General features: G+C 43.6%; 1 protein-coding gene and 1 pseudogene across 1 annotated transcript in view; both read right to left on the bottom strand.

The window, feature by feature from the left end:
• Positions 1-461: 461 nt before the first annotated feature.
• On the bottom strand, positions 462-1,375 carry LOC120841175 (annotated as a pseudogene).
• A 12,559-nt stretch (positions 1,376-13,934) lies between these two features.
• The window catches only part of LOC115329817 (enteropeptidase-like), a 42,589-nt gene continuing 40,279 nt past the window's right edge, over positions 13,935-16,244 (bottom strand). The window contains exon 6 of the mRNA XM_029991490.2: positions 13,935-14,231. Coding sequence (XP_029847350.2) covers positions 13,935-14,231 — 297 coding nt within the window. The remainder of the gene's footprint in view (positions 14,232-16,244) is intronic.

Here is a 16,244-nt window from a genome sequence, read left to right as displayed (position 1 = left end):
TAGACTAACCACATATATTATATTTTGCTGTTTCGTTTTGCTATAAACTGGAAGCAAAATTGATATGTAAGACCATCTCAGTCCAACATCAATGCACAACATGCGTACGTACCAAGTTCATTTGTGCAACACCTTTTTGAAAGGTGATTCTGATCAAGTGAAACCTTGCAAGAGTTATTGTAGTAAACAAGGTAATGATACATTTGGGTGTGTACGTGTCAAACCAATGAAGGATACTTGGCACACCCCAGCGGAGAGGACTAAGAATTGATTTCGGCCACATAAGGATCTCTTGGCGTGCAACCAAAAGTTCGATTACAAGGGGCCTTCTCTGCAATAAGCCTATGTCATATTGCGGCCAGCTCAAGACAACATTGCAAAGGTTCTGATCACGTGTTGCAGCTCATAATGTCCAAGGGGCATGTACGTTAACAACTAGGAAAGGAGCCATCTACTGGCCTTTACAAATTCATCTCAAACAAAATTGGTGTGGACACAATGCAGTCAAGAAGCAAAATAAATGTGCGTACTTCTTTTTAGGATAGGGAAGACATTGAGAAACTGATTGTCGGCGGAATACACAGGAACACATTTGAAAAGAAAGTAGGTCATGTTCTCGTGTACTGTTTTGTCGCAGAATTAGCGATAAAAAAAACCGTGGAGGACAGCATATACCTCGATATTGTTCGTTATGAAGCACACAACGGATGCATAGCAGATACCATTTTCAGTAGTAAATCTGACTGTTCAGTTATTTCCAAGTTTCTGGCTTTAATAAACACTAGATGTGAAAGTGACACAACCAATCATTCGCCCTCTTGTAGATCAATGCATTGTCCAATATAGGCTGGGTCGATAAGGAACTTGCTATCCTTCTGTTCGCTTTACATTGGCGTGCATGGAGTTTTACAGATCCGTCAATCGTCTGTTTTAGGAAATGAACATTCCGAATTCTGTTCAAGACAGAAAATGCAGCAGAGCTCTTATGCATGCGTCCCTTATTTGAGTTAAGAGCATTTCCGATCCCGACAAGAGAAGCGAGTTTCTTGTCGATTGCCCCAGTACTTTGGATAACTCTAAATAGTTCACCATTTCTATCTTCAAAAAGAAATACAGACGGTGCGCAGATGGTGCCCCGACGTCTTAGAGAAAGACCGAGATCTGTTAAATGGTGCATGTTGAAAGTTTAAAACTATGGTGCATCAAGTGAGCTGAAATTTCTTGCGTAGTCGTGCGGGCAGTTCAAGGATCACACAGTGCAAGGGCCACAAGGAAAATGTAGAGCTTTTGAATACCTTAACAGCATCCGTGTACCAGAATAAAAAAAAGTCATATTTGCCGCTTCCAGATCTCACCTCCTTTTATTCAACCCCATCTAGGTGTTAGATCACTATACAGATCAGAAATGCCATGGTTTTGGTGGTGAGAAGTATTCATGCATCCTTTCATCCTCTAAGAATGAGCGCAGCGTTCGAGCTAACTCTATGTGTAAAAATCTGCCGCACTTGATAAGTCACTTGGTGCACAATGGACAGCTTTAGATTCCGGGAGAAACAGAAGTATGGCAATTATTGCAAAAGAAATGTTATTTTGCTGGATCACCGGATCGGCACTTGGAAAGGAGCTTGAGAAAAGTGTAAATCATTGTCGGGAAAGTATGTGGGAGGGCAGAAATTAGTTGACAGCAAATAACGAAGCCGAAAGAAACTCTCACGTGAGGTTGCATTTGATTAACAAGTTCATCAGGTTGACAGAAATTTCAATGCAAGATATAGATCACCCATCAAAAAGGGGAGTGTGGGCCAAACCTTCCTGTACACAGCTATCAAATGGGTATTGTTCAACGCAGGAGGTCCTGTCTCCGTCATCAGCTTCATCAAAACTTGAAACACAAATGTTCGAGCAGAAGCTCCTCTCTTCTTCGGTAACACTTGCATCCTCTGCCCCATACTTTCGTCAAAAAAGAATTGGGATGATTGCAAGCTGATTGGAACTTGCCCTGTTCTGAGGTTCGGAACAGCCTGCATCTTCAAAAAACTAGTCCCACCTATCTTGGATACGTCGTGGGACCTATCACGTTGAAAAAAAAAACATTTTTCTTTTAGTGCTTTAAATTCAAACATATGTAAAAAATGAGCTTCTGAAATGCAGTTGTATAATTTCATGCTAGCAGAGGCGACATTCAGTAAATTTCCATTCGCCAACCTTGCTTGACAAGTTCAAAGCAAGTATACCTTGCTCCAGAGACGTTCACTTTGCTTGAACTTCAGGAAAGAAAGAAGAGCCTAGTTTGCCGGCAGCCGGCATAGTTGTCTGGGAGGAAAAATGCTGGCAGTTTCCTCCCATTTGCTGGCTGCAAACATGTGACTGTATTGCCAGCATTATATAGATAGGTTTATAGGGTACTGCAGCCAGAGAAAAATAATGCAGGCAGTGGTTCTCCGTTGGCTGCCCTTAATCATGCAACTACTACCGGCAAAGTTTTGCGGTTTTTACTGTGGCAGCAGATGGCAAAGTAGGCCTGGCGAAAAAATGCCGGCTGACAGCTCGTATCAAAATTGCTAGCAGCACTCACTCTTTGTATCTAAATCATGCCAGCTACGGTCCATCTATGTAAGTACTATGCTTACTGAGCGGAAATTGAAACTCTCAAAATATGGAACATTATGTGCCATATTTTTAATGTACCTATATCACCGGTTAATATATTTATTCCACATTTATACAGCGTAAGCTTAGTCTGACGCAGTAAAGCCTTATTTCCTACATGCTGATAATAGATCTACGTAGCCTGGTGCTCCGAATACGAAGTACTGTGCAATAGTAACAATACACTAGTCTAAGCCAAGGTCTAACCCACCTTGTCCTCTCATTTAAAGTCTAGCTAGAATGGAGAATTTTTCTAGCCTTGTCCCTAAATTGTCGCGCTGCTGGGAGTGATTGGAACGTAGAAAAAAAAACGAAATCATCTAAACATAAGGTTCAACCTGCAGAAGCGGCAGACTCTTTCTTTGCTCTCGTGATGGCGCGTATTGAAAAGCTTAGGACGGCACTTCGATGAGCGCGTAGAGTGCCGTATAACAGCACTTGAACGATCCGCTTGAGAGGTACTTACGACTTCGCTGTTGCTTGTAAAATACCTCTTGAGGGAACCGGGTTTCTGCCTGTTCATTCTGAATGGCTGTGCAGTACAACTCAAATGCGAGGATGCCAACGCGGGTAACTTGGCCTTTCAAATGGCACGGACTCGCCACCAACGGTGGCGAGTCCGTGCCATTTGACCATGCGAAAGTGCAACCACGCTAAGGCCTCTTTTGACGCCCGCCCGCTTCTCCGCCACAGCCGGTTGCGCCAAACCACGTGTAGCCGGGTCAATCCAGAGGAAAGTTTCAGTGTTTTGTTAGAAGCAGTTTTGATTCAGAAGTAATAGAGTCGGTAATGCATTTTTTTTTTTATTTATACAAAATGAAAGGCTGCTGATTTTTTTTTTAGTTTTATTTTGTTCTTGAGTGAGCTGGCGACTGGTTAATTGCGTTGGAATTTCACCCCGCTTGCTCGCAACAAGAGCAGCCGGTGCAAAGGTCTTCCTGGAAAGTACTCTACCTGCCCGGTGATAATCGTAGAGAGGTAAAGGGAGGGGAAGATTAGGTATGGTAGAAAAGAAAAACAAAGGAAAGCATGTTTCAATTGAATAATTCAAAGTTAGGTGGCGCAAGCTGCCACCTGATATAAAGGCAACAATCAATATTCACCACCCAAATGCGGCGAGCAAGCGGATCTCAGAGGGAAATGCCTTGGCCGCGAGTTCTTTGGTTTTTGAAATGCGTCTCGCGGATGTTAGTCAATAAATAAACTACGTAGACTTCTTGGTATTTTGTTCACCTTTACTCGAACGCCCAGTCTCGTTCATGAAGCGACGGTGGTTTTCTGAAGGTCGAAAGAAAGGCGACGCAACCATCGCTTAGAGTAGCAGACGACGCTGCGCATAAAACGGTGCACCGACCTCGTAGAGTCAGAGAGCAGGCGGCGGCGTCTTCAGGCGTTCTCCGTTCGTTGTGGCGCATCTGGCAGTTAGTTGTCAAAAAAAAAAAAAAATGTATGACAAGATGGATTTCCTATCCTCCTCGAAGGTGTTGTGGGCCCACTAGTTCCATGGGCGTCGGCGTACCCCCAACACCAGCACGCATGTACATTGCTATTTATCAAGTGCAATAAATAATACCAAAGTCGCAATAAAAGACACGGTAGCCATACGACTAGCTGACGACGGGAAGTTCGTCGAAGTCGACGTGCCTTATCCGTAACTATGTCTGCGGTGGGGGCTGTCGTTTTCGCACGCTGATTTTCAGGAACATTGGGAGCAGACAAAACTTCTCTTCGTAGAGTTTTAATCGTTTCGAGCTCTCTTGGTGCAGCTGCTACGCCCACGCGGCATAATGAACCATCACCGGAATAAACGAAACGTTCCGCGTTCGGAGCTTGAAATGCTGCCTCAGGTGTCGTAAGGACCCGTCTTCGCGCGTGCACGCAAAAAATATCACGTGAAACATCTGCTTTGCTTTCTCCGAGGACTCTGTAGCCACAACTGGCGGGTCCAATGCATGGCAAACAGCAAAATATGCACCGTTTAAAACTGGCGGATCGACCGTGGCGCTCCCCGGATTCTTCTTTACTGCCACCCCGGTAACTTGCAACGCAAAGCGCAAAACAAAAATTACTCGACAAAAAAAAAAGCACAAAGTATAGTGTAAAATTTAATTAGTCGAACTAAGTTACTGACAAGTATATACATTTTTTTTCCTGTGCGTTATTATCGGTCAAGTACAAAAAGGTTTCAACGTGAAAAGATATATGCTAATCCAATCCGTTGAGCAGTCGTCACATTTTGTATGCACCGTTCTCTTTGTCTGTTCTGACTGAATGCAATGACGCCGAGTTTGTGCTCGTCTATTTCGAGGATGAGAATAAGTATGATGCTGTCGGAAACGTCTACATAAAGAGTTGTGCGATTCGTAAACTCTTCTAGTCAAAGGAGCCTATGGTCCACGTGCTGTGGCAGAACAGGGGCTCCTTCCCTGCTCTAGTGATGGACATTTCCGTTGAGAACCTAGCTTTATAGTTCTTAAACGTAAAACATGCATTGAGCAAATGGTGCAACTGATAGTTGAGTTAAGGTAGGGTCACTGTGCATATATTATTATCATATCCTAGGGGAGGAAGACCGCGCGGTGTTCAAAAAGCAGGGTGAACAAGCAGTTTTAGCAGATCGCTTTTACGCTCAGATAACGATAGTCTGTACTACGCCGACCGCCTTTACGCATTGATTGTACCGTTATGGCAGTTGAGGGTGAGCCATGTCTGGTATGCCTTTACCGGGCCTCACTGTCGCGTTTTTTTCGCTGAGGATTACAAGAATCCTCTCACCCTTTGCTCCGGAGGCTAGTGTGAGATTTCCTGAATATATGTCATGGTTCTGAAGCACAGAACTTTCTTCTTTTAATTTAGCTGACAAGAACAAGCTTCTTAGGAAAATAGAGATATTAATTAAGACAAAAAGCAAGGCTGTTCCTGTGGCAGGTCATGGAAAGACGGGCGTAAGCTATATAATTAGTTTCATGATTTCATATATTACCTGGATGACATATTCGAGTTCACTTTTCAGTCCGTGCTCACAGTCTTCCGCTGACTGTCCGCAAATAACAAGAACCTTAGTGTTGTGGAATGCACGCTTCTGAAGTGCTGTAGAAGCTCGACGCAAGCACCTGCTCAGAAGTATCAGACTCTGCTGTGAGTGTCAGTGAATGGAACCTATATGGAAGAACTTTGTTTTACGTAATTGGGGGCTAAAAGGGCACAATTATACTTTTGTTTAATCCACTTTGACTTCAAGAGCATGAATATCAAAAGAGAAAGGGAGGTCCTGAATGCTCTAAGAGGCCATTAGAAACAGCTTTCAATGTTGACTGCCATGTGTGCCCACAAAGTGGTTGTGCTATCGGTCGCAAATGTTCACGGGCTGCCGAAAGAAACAAAAAAAAAGAAATTATTTGTGGCACTACCTTGGACTTCGGACGTACCTTAAGGGTGTGGGTGACTCGTCATCCCTCAAATATTCATCTACACTCAAGAAGCATGCCCATACTTTGAGGCACTGCATTAAATAATTTGTTTAGTCTCTTCCCACGATCCATAAACTTTTGCAGCCGTACATTCATGGAAGATTTGTGAAGGCCAAGCGACCGCACTGCATCATGGATCCTAGTGCTATCTGAAAGAAGAAAGCTGATCTATGGCGAGGCTATTGTGTGTACAAACAGCATTCGAGAGGCTTTTGATTTTTGTCGTCACTACTACATGTCTGCCAGCTATTGCAGGGTCAACGCCGTTCATTGCTTAATCTACGTAAAGCTTGCAGCATTCCGCTACAAACTGTAAGCGCGATTACTGCTCTAGTTGAGCGTTGGGATAAGGAAGGCCGCTCATAAATAACAAGCAGTTTTACTCGTGGTTCGTGGAATGCTCTATTTTCTTTGACCCATAAACAATTTACGAATTCAAAATGTTTTCAAGTGTTTTTTGCTCTTTGTGCCAAGAAGCTAAGTGTCAACGCCGAAGCCAGGATTGAGTGAGCAACAACATTACACGGCCAAGCGGGCAGTGGCAAAAGAAACCTGAACAGCCAGTACTTTTGTCGGGAAGTTTTAGTTTAGTGCTGTTGTCACCATTGCATTGCTGTACTTCATTTACCCCTTAACTAAGAGGGCAGTGAACGCTCCCAGCTGGGTGGACCAGTCAAAGTCAACTGTTTGTATTGTGTCACATGATCATGCTCATGCTCACATGAAGAGGGGGGGATCAAGTGATAAAAGCCAGGCAAGTGTCCGGTCCGCCACACACGGGCTGCACCGCCCTGTGAGCTTAATGGTGAGCGGAGTACAGTAAAAGCTCGTACAGTACCTTTTGAAACATGGCCCAAGTGTTAATATGTGAACACAATTTAAGAACGCTTCTCTGAGATATTAGGCTGAATATATTAAAGATGCTAAACACGTATATTTCTATTTCGACTTTCCTGTTTTAGAAAAAACATACAATCCAGAAGCAGAGGGACGAAGAACTCCTGTCCGAAATTGGTGACGATGCTGATCTTTGCAGAGAAATTCTTTGTCTCAAACAAATAATTGCCCACCTTCTGGAGAATTTGAAAAAGGAGATAGAGTCTCTCGACAAGCTTCTACTCTCAGAATTCCTCATAATATATGGGCATTTTGCTGGCTCTCCTGCTGAAAAAAAAACATTCGAAATTCAAACTGGTCGACCCGTTTGAATCAAACCTGTCGATCCATTTGAATCAAACGTGATTATGGGATACAGGTACCCGTTTGAAACGGTACCCGTTCGAAACGGTACCTATTTGATACGGATGCCCGTTTGATACAGGTGCCCGTTTGATAAGGGTGCCCGTTCGACCTTGCACGTGACCACACGTTTGAACGTGCCATTCAGATTCGCTAGCCCTAAATGGGTATCGTCTGGGAGGTTGGTTATTTTAAACTTATTTAAGACGTCCCGAAACTCAGAAACGTACTTATAACACGGAGAAAACACGTAGAACAAATGCGCTCGCGTAGGTGCTTGCAAATGGAAAGGAAAACAGACACAAAGGATTGTTTTCAATTCTCCTCAAAGTTTGTTACCTCTTTTGACGACAAGTACAAACGTGCAAGCGATCTGTGAAATGTGCGAGGCACTTTAAGCTTTTATACAACTGAGAAGATTGCAAAGCAAACAAGAACCGAGGTAATTCTAGACTGTACAACTAGACTTTCGGGGAAATTATTCTCCCGGCTGCCGCGTGAATAGGCGCTGCATAATTCTACGGATAACCTGGAAGAGTACGCGTAGAAGAGCGGTCAATCGTTGCCAACACGTATTTTGCAGTGCACTCACCATAATAATAGCGGACTTGAAAGATGTAATCCTTGATATTTGTCGTCACGGTCAAAGCAGGACAACCACACAAACACAAAAACGAGAAGGAAGGCTCGTTGAAGTTTCAACACGATGCGGCGCACAAGCTGTCATTTGCCGAACCCAGCCAAACCGCAAGAATTCCTGACTTCTTTGAAGAATCGCTTGTTGCCGATATACGCGTAGGACTTTTCGAACATTTGGTGCACATGCCATACGTTGTCGAGAGACATTCTTATAATACCGCAGGGAAAGGTGGCAGATCGAAGCAGGCAGGACAAACGAAGTTGCAACGGAAAATAAGCAAACAAAGAAACGAGCGACTGTCAACGCGCGCGCAGTCGGATCTGGCTATGCTTATCAGCGTGGAGCATGCCCTACCCTCTCTCTGGTCACGTGAAAGAGCCGACCAGAGAGGAGGAAGGGGTAGACGGCAAGGTCAAGGAGCAAGACCCCGGGACACCCCACCCCCCTACCTCGCAGCCCTCTCCCTCACGCATTCCATTAAAAAAAAACAAAAAAAACTTGCGGTTGGCTTTTTGTGGCAATGCAGCCAATGCTAGGGGAGAGGGTGCACGGACCGCTGTACACACGCTTTTCTTCTCTCTTGGAGTTGCCACTGCACGTCGCGTTTGCAGCCTTGGAAAGCAGGCGAAACGCGCGCATTTCAGCACGCACGCTGCAAGTGGCGTCGGCCATGAGCTCGGCTTGCGCCCGAGCCAAAGAAGCACCCATTACGAGCTCGTAATTTGACTGCTGCAACGGCGGGCGTGCTCTCGCAATGTTCGATGTTCTTGCAGGCACGTGTTCGCGCTACCTTCGCCGCGTCTTGAAATGAAGTGAAGCGGACTCTAGAAGTACATTCTTTCATGCGGTCGCGTCTTCTGCGAGAGAGATTCGAGCTGAATAAGAAAATTGAGGCAAAAAGGTGGACAAAGTTTTAAAGTTCTGTCAACAATATCGGCTCACCAACGTCGCGCGTTTACGTATAAAAAGAAAAAAAAATGTGCTAGTTTTAGTCGCAGTATAAGCGCACATCAGCGCACTTCAAATAAAAATACAATTACTTGCATTACGCGGATGATCTGAAATCAATGAACCGGCGCTCCCAGCCTTCCGGAAACATTGGCTGCCACGGCTGAAACAGCTAGGCGTGCCCAGGCCGCCGATCTGTACGTTCAATATCAAACGGGCTCCCGAGAGCCGTTTAATTAAACCGGTACAGTTTGCAACATGGTCACCGGTTTGGGCAAACGTGCGACAACTTTGCCCAAACGAGTCGCCCATTTGCCCCGACGAGTGACCCGTTTGCCAAAGAAGTGACCTGTTTGCCCAAATAGGTGACCGTTATGGCTCATACGGGGGACCCCTTTGAGCCATATGGGCGACCCCTTTGGCAAACTGGTGACCGTTATGGCTAAACTGTTACCGGTATAGACCCGTTTATTTTCATAAAGGCGCCATATGTTTTTTTTTTTTTAGTAGGGGATCGACTTTGGCTAGGTCTGATTTGCCGAGGATAGATTATTGTGTAAGAAACACATTGGAAAAAGAAGTTCAAAAATAGCTCGAGTAAAGGACCGCTTGAATGTTATTATATATTTGTTAAATTCCTCTTAGTCACGGGGCTTACGAAACTCCTCCGTTCAGGAAGGCTGCTATGTTTAAAAGGCCAGTAACGTTGCTTGCCTCCACATCTGCTAGATTCCTAGAGGCACTACAGCACAGCAAGCGAAACTGCGACTTTTCCATTGGATGCAATCACAGAGGAGTTTCCTCAGAGCTTCAGCCACTTAAACAAACATTTCAACTTCCTTGTTTCCTTACCGTGTTTTGAGCCGTCAGAATCTTCTTACGATGATTTCGACTTTGCCAATAATTATATTGGCAGGGTATCTTTTATGCCGGTCCAAACACAAAGCCTTCGGGTCTGACAGTGCCCGGGTGTCGCTCTTGACGTACACTTGCATGCTTTTCGTTTCGTAAGAACCTTCTGGAGGCGGTGAATGCTTCTTTTGTGCTGTCTGACATCTCGCCTCACAACAATTTGTGTGGATGCCACTAATGAGTGTGAGCTTGGCTACATTAGCCTCAACCTGCCTGACCAGAAGTATCAGGCCAGTTGCATAAATGTACCGTAATCTAGCCTCCTGGTTGGTGGATGTCTGTCGCACTCATGGGACACGAAATAAGATACAAAGTAAATGTATAAATGATTACTACACCCGTGTTTTGGTGCAGACTTGACGACTGTGGAGAGTCAAACGGTGAAACCTTGGCAATCAGTGGACGTCTCAAGTTTCAAAATTTTTTATATCTGCAAGAACATTAGCTACGATGTTCGCATGTAACAGAAAGCTCCTCTCAAGAACATGGCTTTCATATATACTTTTACGTTAACATAGGAGGGCACTTATGACTGCTTACGCGAAAGGCGTGAAACGCTGCTTGTAGAAATGGGAAAGCATTCCCACACGCAAAGCATTCCCACGAGCACCGCGCCACGTCTTCCGATTGCACACGGCGCTTCGAAGGTGACATCACGATATCTCACCGCGCGGGCGGAGTGAACCCCGCAGGGGGTTCACTCCGCCCGTGACGATGCATCTGCGTTGCAGTCTTTTTTTTGTGTGTGTGTGTTTCTTATTTTTGAGACGTGTTCGCTTTTGCCTCGAGCGCTCCACCGACTACAGAGACGAAGCACCTGATATGGCGCTTCGCAGTCATTTTACCTGCCGTTTATTTTAGAGGCGTTTTTCGCGGTCACAGAGAACGTCGCCTGCGCTCGTTGGGACAGTTAATGCTTTCGGATTAAAATATGACAAAGACTATCCTTGTGCGACCTGATGTAGAAACACAATCCAGTAAAGTTTTTTTCTGAATCCTAGCTCGCTGCCTGTTACGCAGCGTGGTCTGTACTGGCTGGTCGCCGTTTGCCCATTCTAAATCATATTGCGACACACCGTAGATCCAATGAACTGGAGTTTTTAATGTGCCTCTCGGGGTAGGGGTTGCTTGAAGATAAAAGAAGAGAAAAGCGGAATTCGCACCTCATTATACACAAGTCGGCAGTGTGTGCCGTTCTCCACGAGTAACCAAGCTATCCTTTGTTCTCTCAATGAATATTCATTCCCTCGTTCTGTGCTCTGATGTCTATTGTAGTAAACTGGATCGCGAATCGGAAGCCCGTCGGTAGCACCACCGGATGCCACTGCTTGACACAAGGCAATGCACCCGATTCTAAGGGAGAAACACACAAAAGTAGGCATGGTAAAGCTTGTACGCGCTGCTCAGACACAAGTATATAATGATGTGCTGTGATCATTATAGCAGGTGTTTGGTGATATGATAGGTATGTGTTAAGCGTTTGAACGCTGATTAAAACAATCAAACGTGCCGGAGCACCACCGGCTGTGCCGGCGTCGCTTGCTTCGGTTGCTAAATGAATGACACGTTGAACAAAACGAACGACTCGTTCAGAGTTGCAGTTCGTCGCATAATCCCACGCAGTGGTTCAAAAAAAAGCTTGCCTCAGAACTACTTTGTACAGGCGCTTGAAATGAAGCGAATATCCAAAGCAAAGCCATTCTAACTTATGGTCTGCTAAGCTCTGATGTCTTCGAGATCACGAACGACTCCAGACTGGCTCTCGGCAACCTTTGTCTCATTGAACCGTATTACAGCTTACGCATAACAAAGTCGCAACTCTCGACCAACAAACACTGAACCTTTATTTAAAAGAGGTTGGTATTCTAACGCGTTTTATATTTGCGCCCAGAATAGAAACGGTCATTTCCCAAAAACACGATGAAAGTTTCATTCTGGAGAACGAATGACTACGATAAGAAATTGCAGCTTTTTCGTTTCTTCCATGGAGTCCCATATATTAGGTGATGTCAAGCGATGGATGTTGGTGGCTCCGCTTGACAGCAGCAAGACAAACCTCGATCGGCGACCGAGCCTACTACAATAAAGATCGGTAGTCCCCCGTCGAAAAACGGACAGAGCAGATGCCCCAAAAGCTTAATGCTTTTTTACCTTTAAACAGAACCTTGCAATGTTTCTCTCAAGTTTTTTTCTAGCATGTTTTGCCTTTAGTGCTGCTTATAAAAAATAAACAAATTAGCAGTCTCGATTTTAAAAGAATTTTGGGGTCCCATAAAATATTTTGCGTGTCTTCCAAATCATTTACGCATGCTGATATTTAAATTATGAATTACATTCCAAATTTCCCTTGTGATGCAAGTTTTCTATGTTTTTGTCTTACAACAAAATATACTTTCTAAACATTTCTAGAGTGCTGAATTGTGGCATATTAGCGACAACTTCAAACGCACTTTTTGCTTCGCCCACAGAATATCTGAGCAGAACACGAGGGTGCGCTGTAGGCATGTTCGCTCTAACAGTGCCGTTCAGTGTACATGCCAGTGAATAGTGGAGGCACTCTCCAGACAGTACTTACGTATAGACAGAAGGTAAGGAGCGAGCGATTAAGCGTTAGTAGAACAACAAAATCAGATAAAGAAACAATTTCTTATTTATTTTTAATCATTTTGTGTTACAATACTGCTAGCCCGGTAGGGCAAAAGCAAGAGTGGAAAATTCAAGCAAGAGAACTTAAAAAAATACTAAATGCTACGCAGTGTAAAATATTATTGAGGTTCCACCCACTAACTCTAGCTATCAGTGACATTCAAACGAAAATCACGTTGCGGCACCCTTATTTTCGAGCGAAGTACATAAAACAGAAAACTCAAGACATGCTCAAAATAGCTAATCGAATGCAGAGAGACAACCGAGCCTGAAAGCTCATACTGCAGATATATCGCATTTTCATAACATATGTCACGTAATATTTTAAAGTTAGTTCGAGCGAATTCAAATTATGTGAAATAATATTTAATTTCATAATGGTGCACGACTACTACCATAGCAAAGCGCCGCAGTTGTTTTTACGTTTGTTATAGCCAAGGGTTTAAAATTGTTTTTATCAATTTTGTAGCCCAATTACATCGTACAAAATATTCGGTTTCTTCTCTGGAAACAAGATGTATAGAAAATTCCTGAATGCCACAGAGTAATGGAAAGTAGACCACAAGGACTGTTTCAGAAATGACTAGACTTTTTTTTAAAGGATAGTTCAGTGCCGTTTTAAATAAGCAATACCATATAACATATTATGCATTGTGCAGTGATGTCCTACTCATTACATAGACGTTGAGAGTGCGGGAGAATTTACCGGCCGTCTCGGGGTTCGTGTCATGTTCAATCTTAATGAGATCGTTTGCGCCCTTACATTCTTATACTACACGCCGGTCTGAGTTAAGAACGATATGAGAGACGACAATGATCATGACATTATTACAACATTGACGTATCTGCCATTGTCTTCGTATGAGAGTAAACACGCGAGCTTTCGCTGGTCGGGAATGCACGCCAGCGTCTTTAAACGGCCACTTGCAAGTTTAGCAGACTAGCGTAGGCCCATGTGGAGACATAAGCGCACTATGAACTCCGTTAGCAAAGGACGCTACACTAAAACGCAGGAAGTGCTGATTAACCGCTCTTAGCGCCTTCGCCTTTGTATGGATTGGGCTCTTTTAACGACTACGCAAGTGCGTTAAGGGCCCCATGAACGTATGTACCCTACATTAGTGCTTTCTGTTCTCTGTTGCTAGTCCATGCTTCTTGCATTCGCCCTTTCGTTGCAATACTCCCTCGGCGAAGGTATGGTGCTGGGTAGAACAAACACAGAAGATAAGTGGACCTTTTGAATTTTCTGTTTGCGTGTGCCCTTAATGCTGGTTGAACAAAACAAAAATACTACCCTTAAGTAAATTTTGACGCTTGTTGTTGTAAGCGACGCTAGTGTATTTTCACCCTAAAACGCTTGCTAGAAAGGTTCATTATAAGAAGGGAATTGAAGATGCATGACATGAGTATACGATAAACTGTTAACTTTTTTATTCACTAGTTTCGTCGTCTCCTTCTGAATCCTCTACTGACATGTTGTACGAGTCATAAAAGGTAGTTACACATCGCTTTCGAGCCTCGTCGTCGATACATAAGTTATGCTTTGCTGATTCCGACTTCTGATATTGCCGTATAAAGGGAAAAATTAAGCTGTCAACAAAGTGGGACACCATAACATGTATCGCTGGCCGAGCAGGGTTATAGCAATGACCGCCTGCAACAGAATTAATGGCAGCAAGAAACCACTGTCCTTTTTTTTGATACATCAACGGTCCTCCACTGTCTCCCTGAAAACAAAGGAAACGATTTCTTACTAAATGAATTTCGAAAATATTAAACAAATAAAGCGGAGATATCATCATAACAAATCACTGCAACTGATTCATGGCAGAAAATTGGTGTCTGGCGCCATACTAGCTGCCTTTACTTTTTCGTAATTTTTTGTTTTTGTTGTTTTGTTTCTGAACTACATGTGTAGGTGTGTAGATTCTACCTTCTGGTGAAAGGAAAAAAAGCTGCTGAATTAAAAACGTCTACCGCCCTTGTTCCAACTTTTCGTTTGGGGTCTCCAAAGTCGTTATCTTCATGTGAAAAACAAAAATTGTGCATCACTTGTAGTATTTATTTTTTATGAAGAATGGTCATAGAGATATAGCAAGCTTCCTTAGATATACGGCAATACCGCCATAAACCAGTCCGAACGCACTCACCACCCTTTTATAAAATTGAAATAAGTTTATTAAATTATTTGTAACACGTGATCAATCTAAACAGGTTTATGCCACGTCACGTGCACAGGCGAAGGCGGAGCCTGATGAAGTTTAACTCATCGCAATGAGTACAGAGAAAACTACAAGCGAGGAATCATTTAACTTCTCCGCAATTCTCGTTTCTATTGGACGCCATTGACAACTAGGTGGGCGCAACTTGGTATCCGTCGAAAGTATGCCTGACCATAAAGGGCTTTTGTTGGCAAAATGTAAAGTCGCTGACTTGAAAATCATGTGCTAAACACTGCAACTAGAGGCGCGTTGCGCACGATGCATAGAGCCATTGGGAATACGAGACGATTCACGCTTTCTTCTGGTATGATTTTGTTACACAATAACGCTCGTCCTGCTGTTCGACCACTTTGCCGGGTGCATTAGCTCAGGAAGGTTAGGAGGTTTTTCTCCATCTCGATTTAGAGACTGGATATGTCACTTCGCGATTTTCAGTTGCTTGAACCTTTCAGAAAACAATAAAAGGGCTACAATTCTACTTAAAAGCGCATGTCATGGCTGTGGTGAACAAATGATTCAAGAAGGCAACAGAGTCTTTTCTCGCGAGCGGCATCCGACAACCTCTCCAAGCAGGGGGAAACATGTATAAATGCCTGCAGCGACTTCTTTGACAGAACTCTTGTGAATTCCTGCTTTCTTCAACAAGGTGTTTAATTTTTACTTGAATAGACTTTTAAAAAAACGTCGAGAGTTACACGGCTGCAGTCTTCAGCTTTAATTTATCAAATTCAATGAAGGCTTTATGCTGAAATAAGCGTCACAAAATGTAGGCTAATTAACCAAGATTTGTTGGTCAACATTTTGATCGCGGTTTTGCAAAGCATGTAACGATAGCAATAATTACGGTAATACGTCTTAGAAGTTTTACCAAATTAATGACTTTGAGAAAAAGAAAGGGTTTTTGAGTCTTGCACCACTTTGTTCTTTTCCAGATTTGAAAATTGAGCTTATATAGAGCGCCGAAGCCCTGCTCGCAATGTCGCCTAAAAGAGTGATGCAGTCTTTTCAATTATGTTGTCACTATTACGGCACTGTGTCGACGGCTCATTCACCGTGGACGTGCTGCTAAAGTAGTAATGACGTGACTGAAATGGACACATACATTCTCCTAAGCGTCATTGTGGACGTTTGCGGCGCAATTTTTTGCGGACACTCAAAATTGGCCCCACCCCTTTGCCAAAAAAAATCGAATTGGAAGATTGATTGACACCTGAAAATCCATTATTTTTTCACAATTTATTTTAAATTTGTATGGCCTCCTATATTAATTGGAGCCAATACTGCGATTGATACTTTCATGAAACTAATAATTAAAAGTGAAATGTTAGATTTCACTGAAGTAGCCAATTTGCCGTGACGGTTTTTCACTTATCTCATGTCCACGGAGCCTGATAATTAAATGGGGAAGAGTGCAGTCGTGTGATTCTCGTCCTATCATTATGAGAAATATACAGTGAAGTCTCGTTAATGTGGTTACCTCCGTGCCCACAAAATATCGTTCTTAATGCGAGTTGTCCA

Source organism: Ixodes scapularis, unplaced genomic scaffold (genome assembly GCF_016920785.2).
Source record: "Ixodes scapularis isolate PalLabHiFi unplaced genomic scaffold, ASM1692078v2 PGA_scaffold1__304_contigs__length_218370807, whole genome shotgun sequence".
NCBI classification, from domain to species: Eukaryota; Metazoa; Arthropoda; class Arachnida; order Ixodida; family Ixodidae; genus Ixodes; species Ixodes scapularis.
The sequence above is the reverse complement of the archived record's forward strand: the minus strand, read 5'-3'. Positions and strand labels throughout refer to the sequence as shown.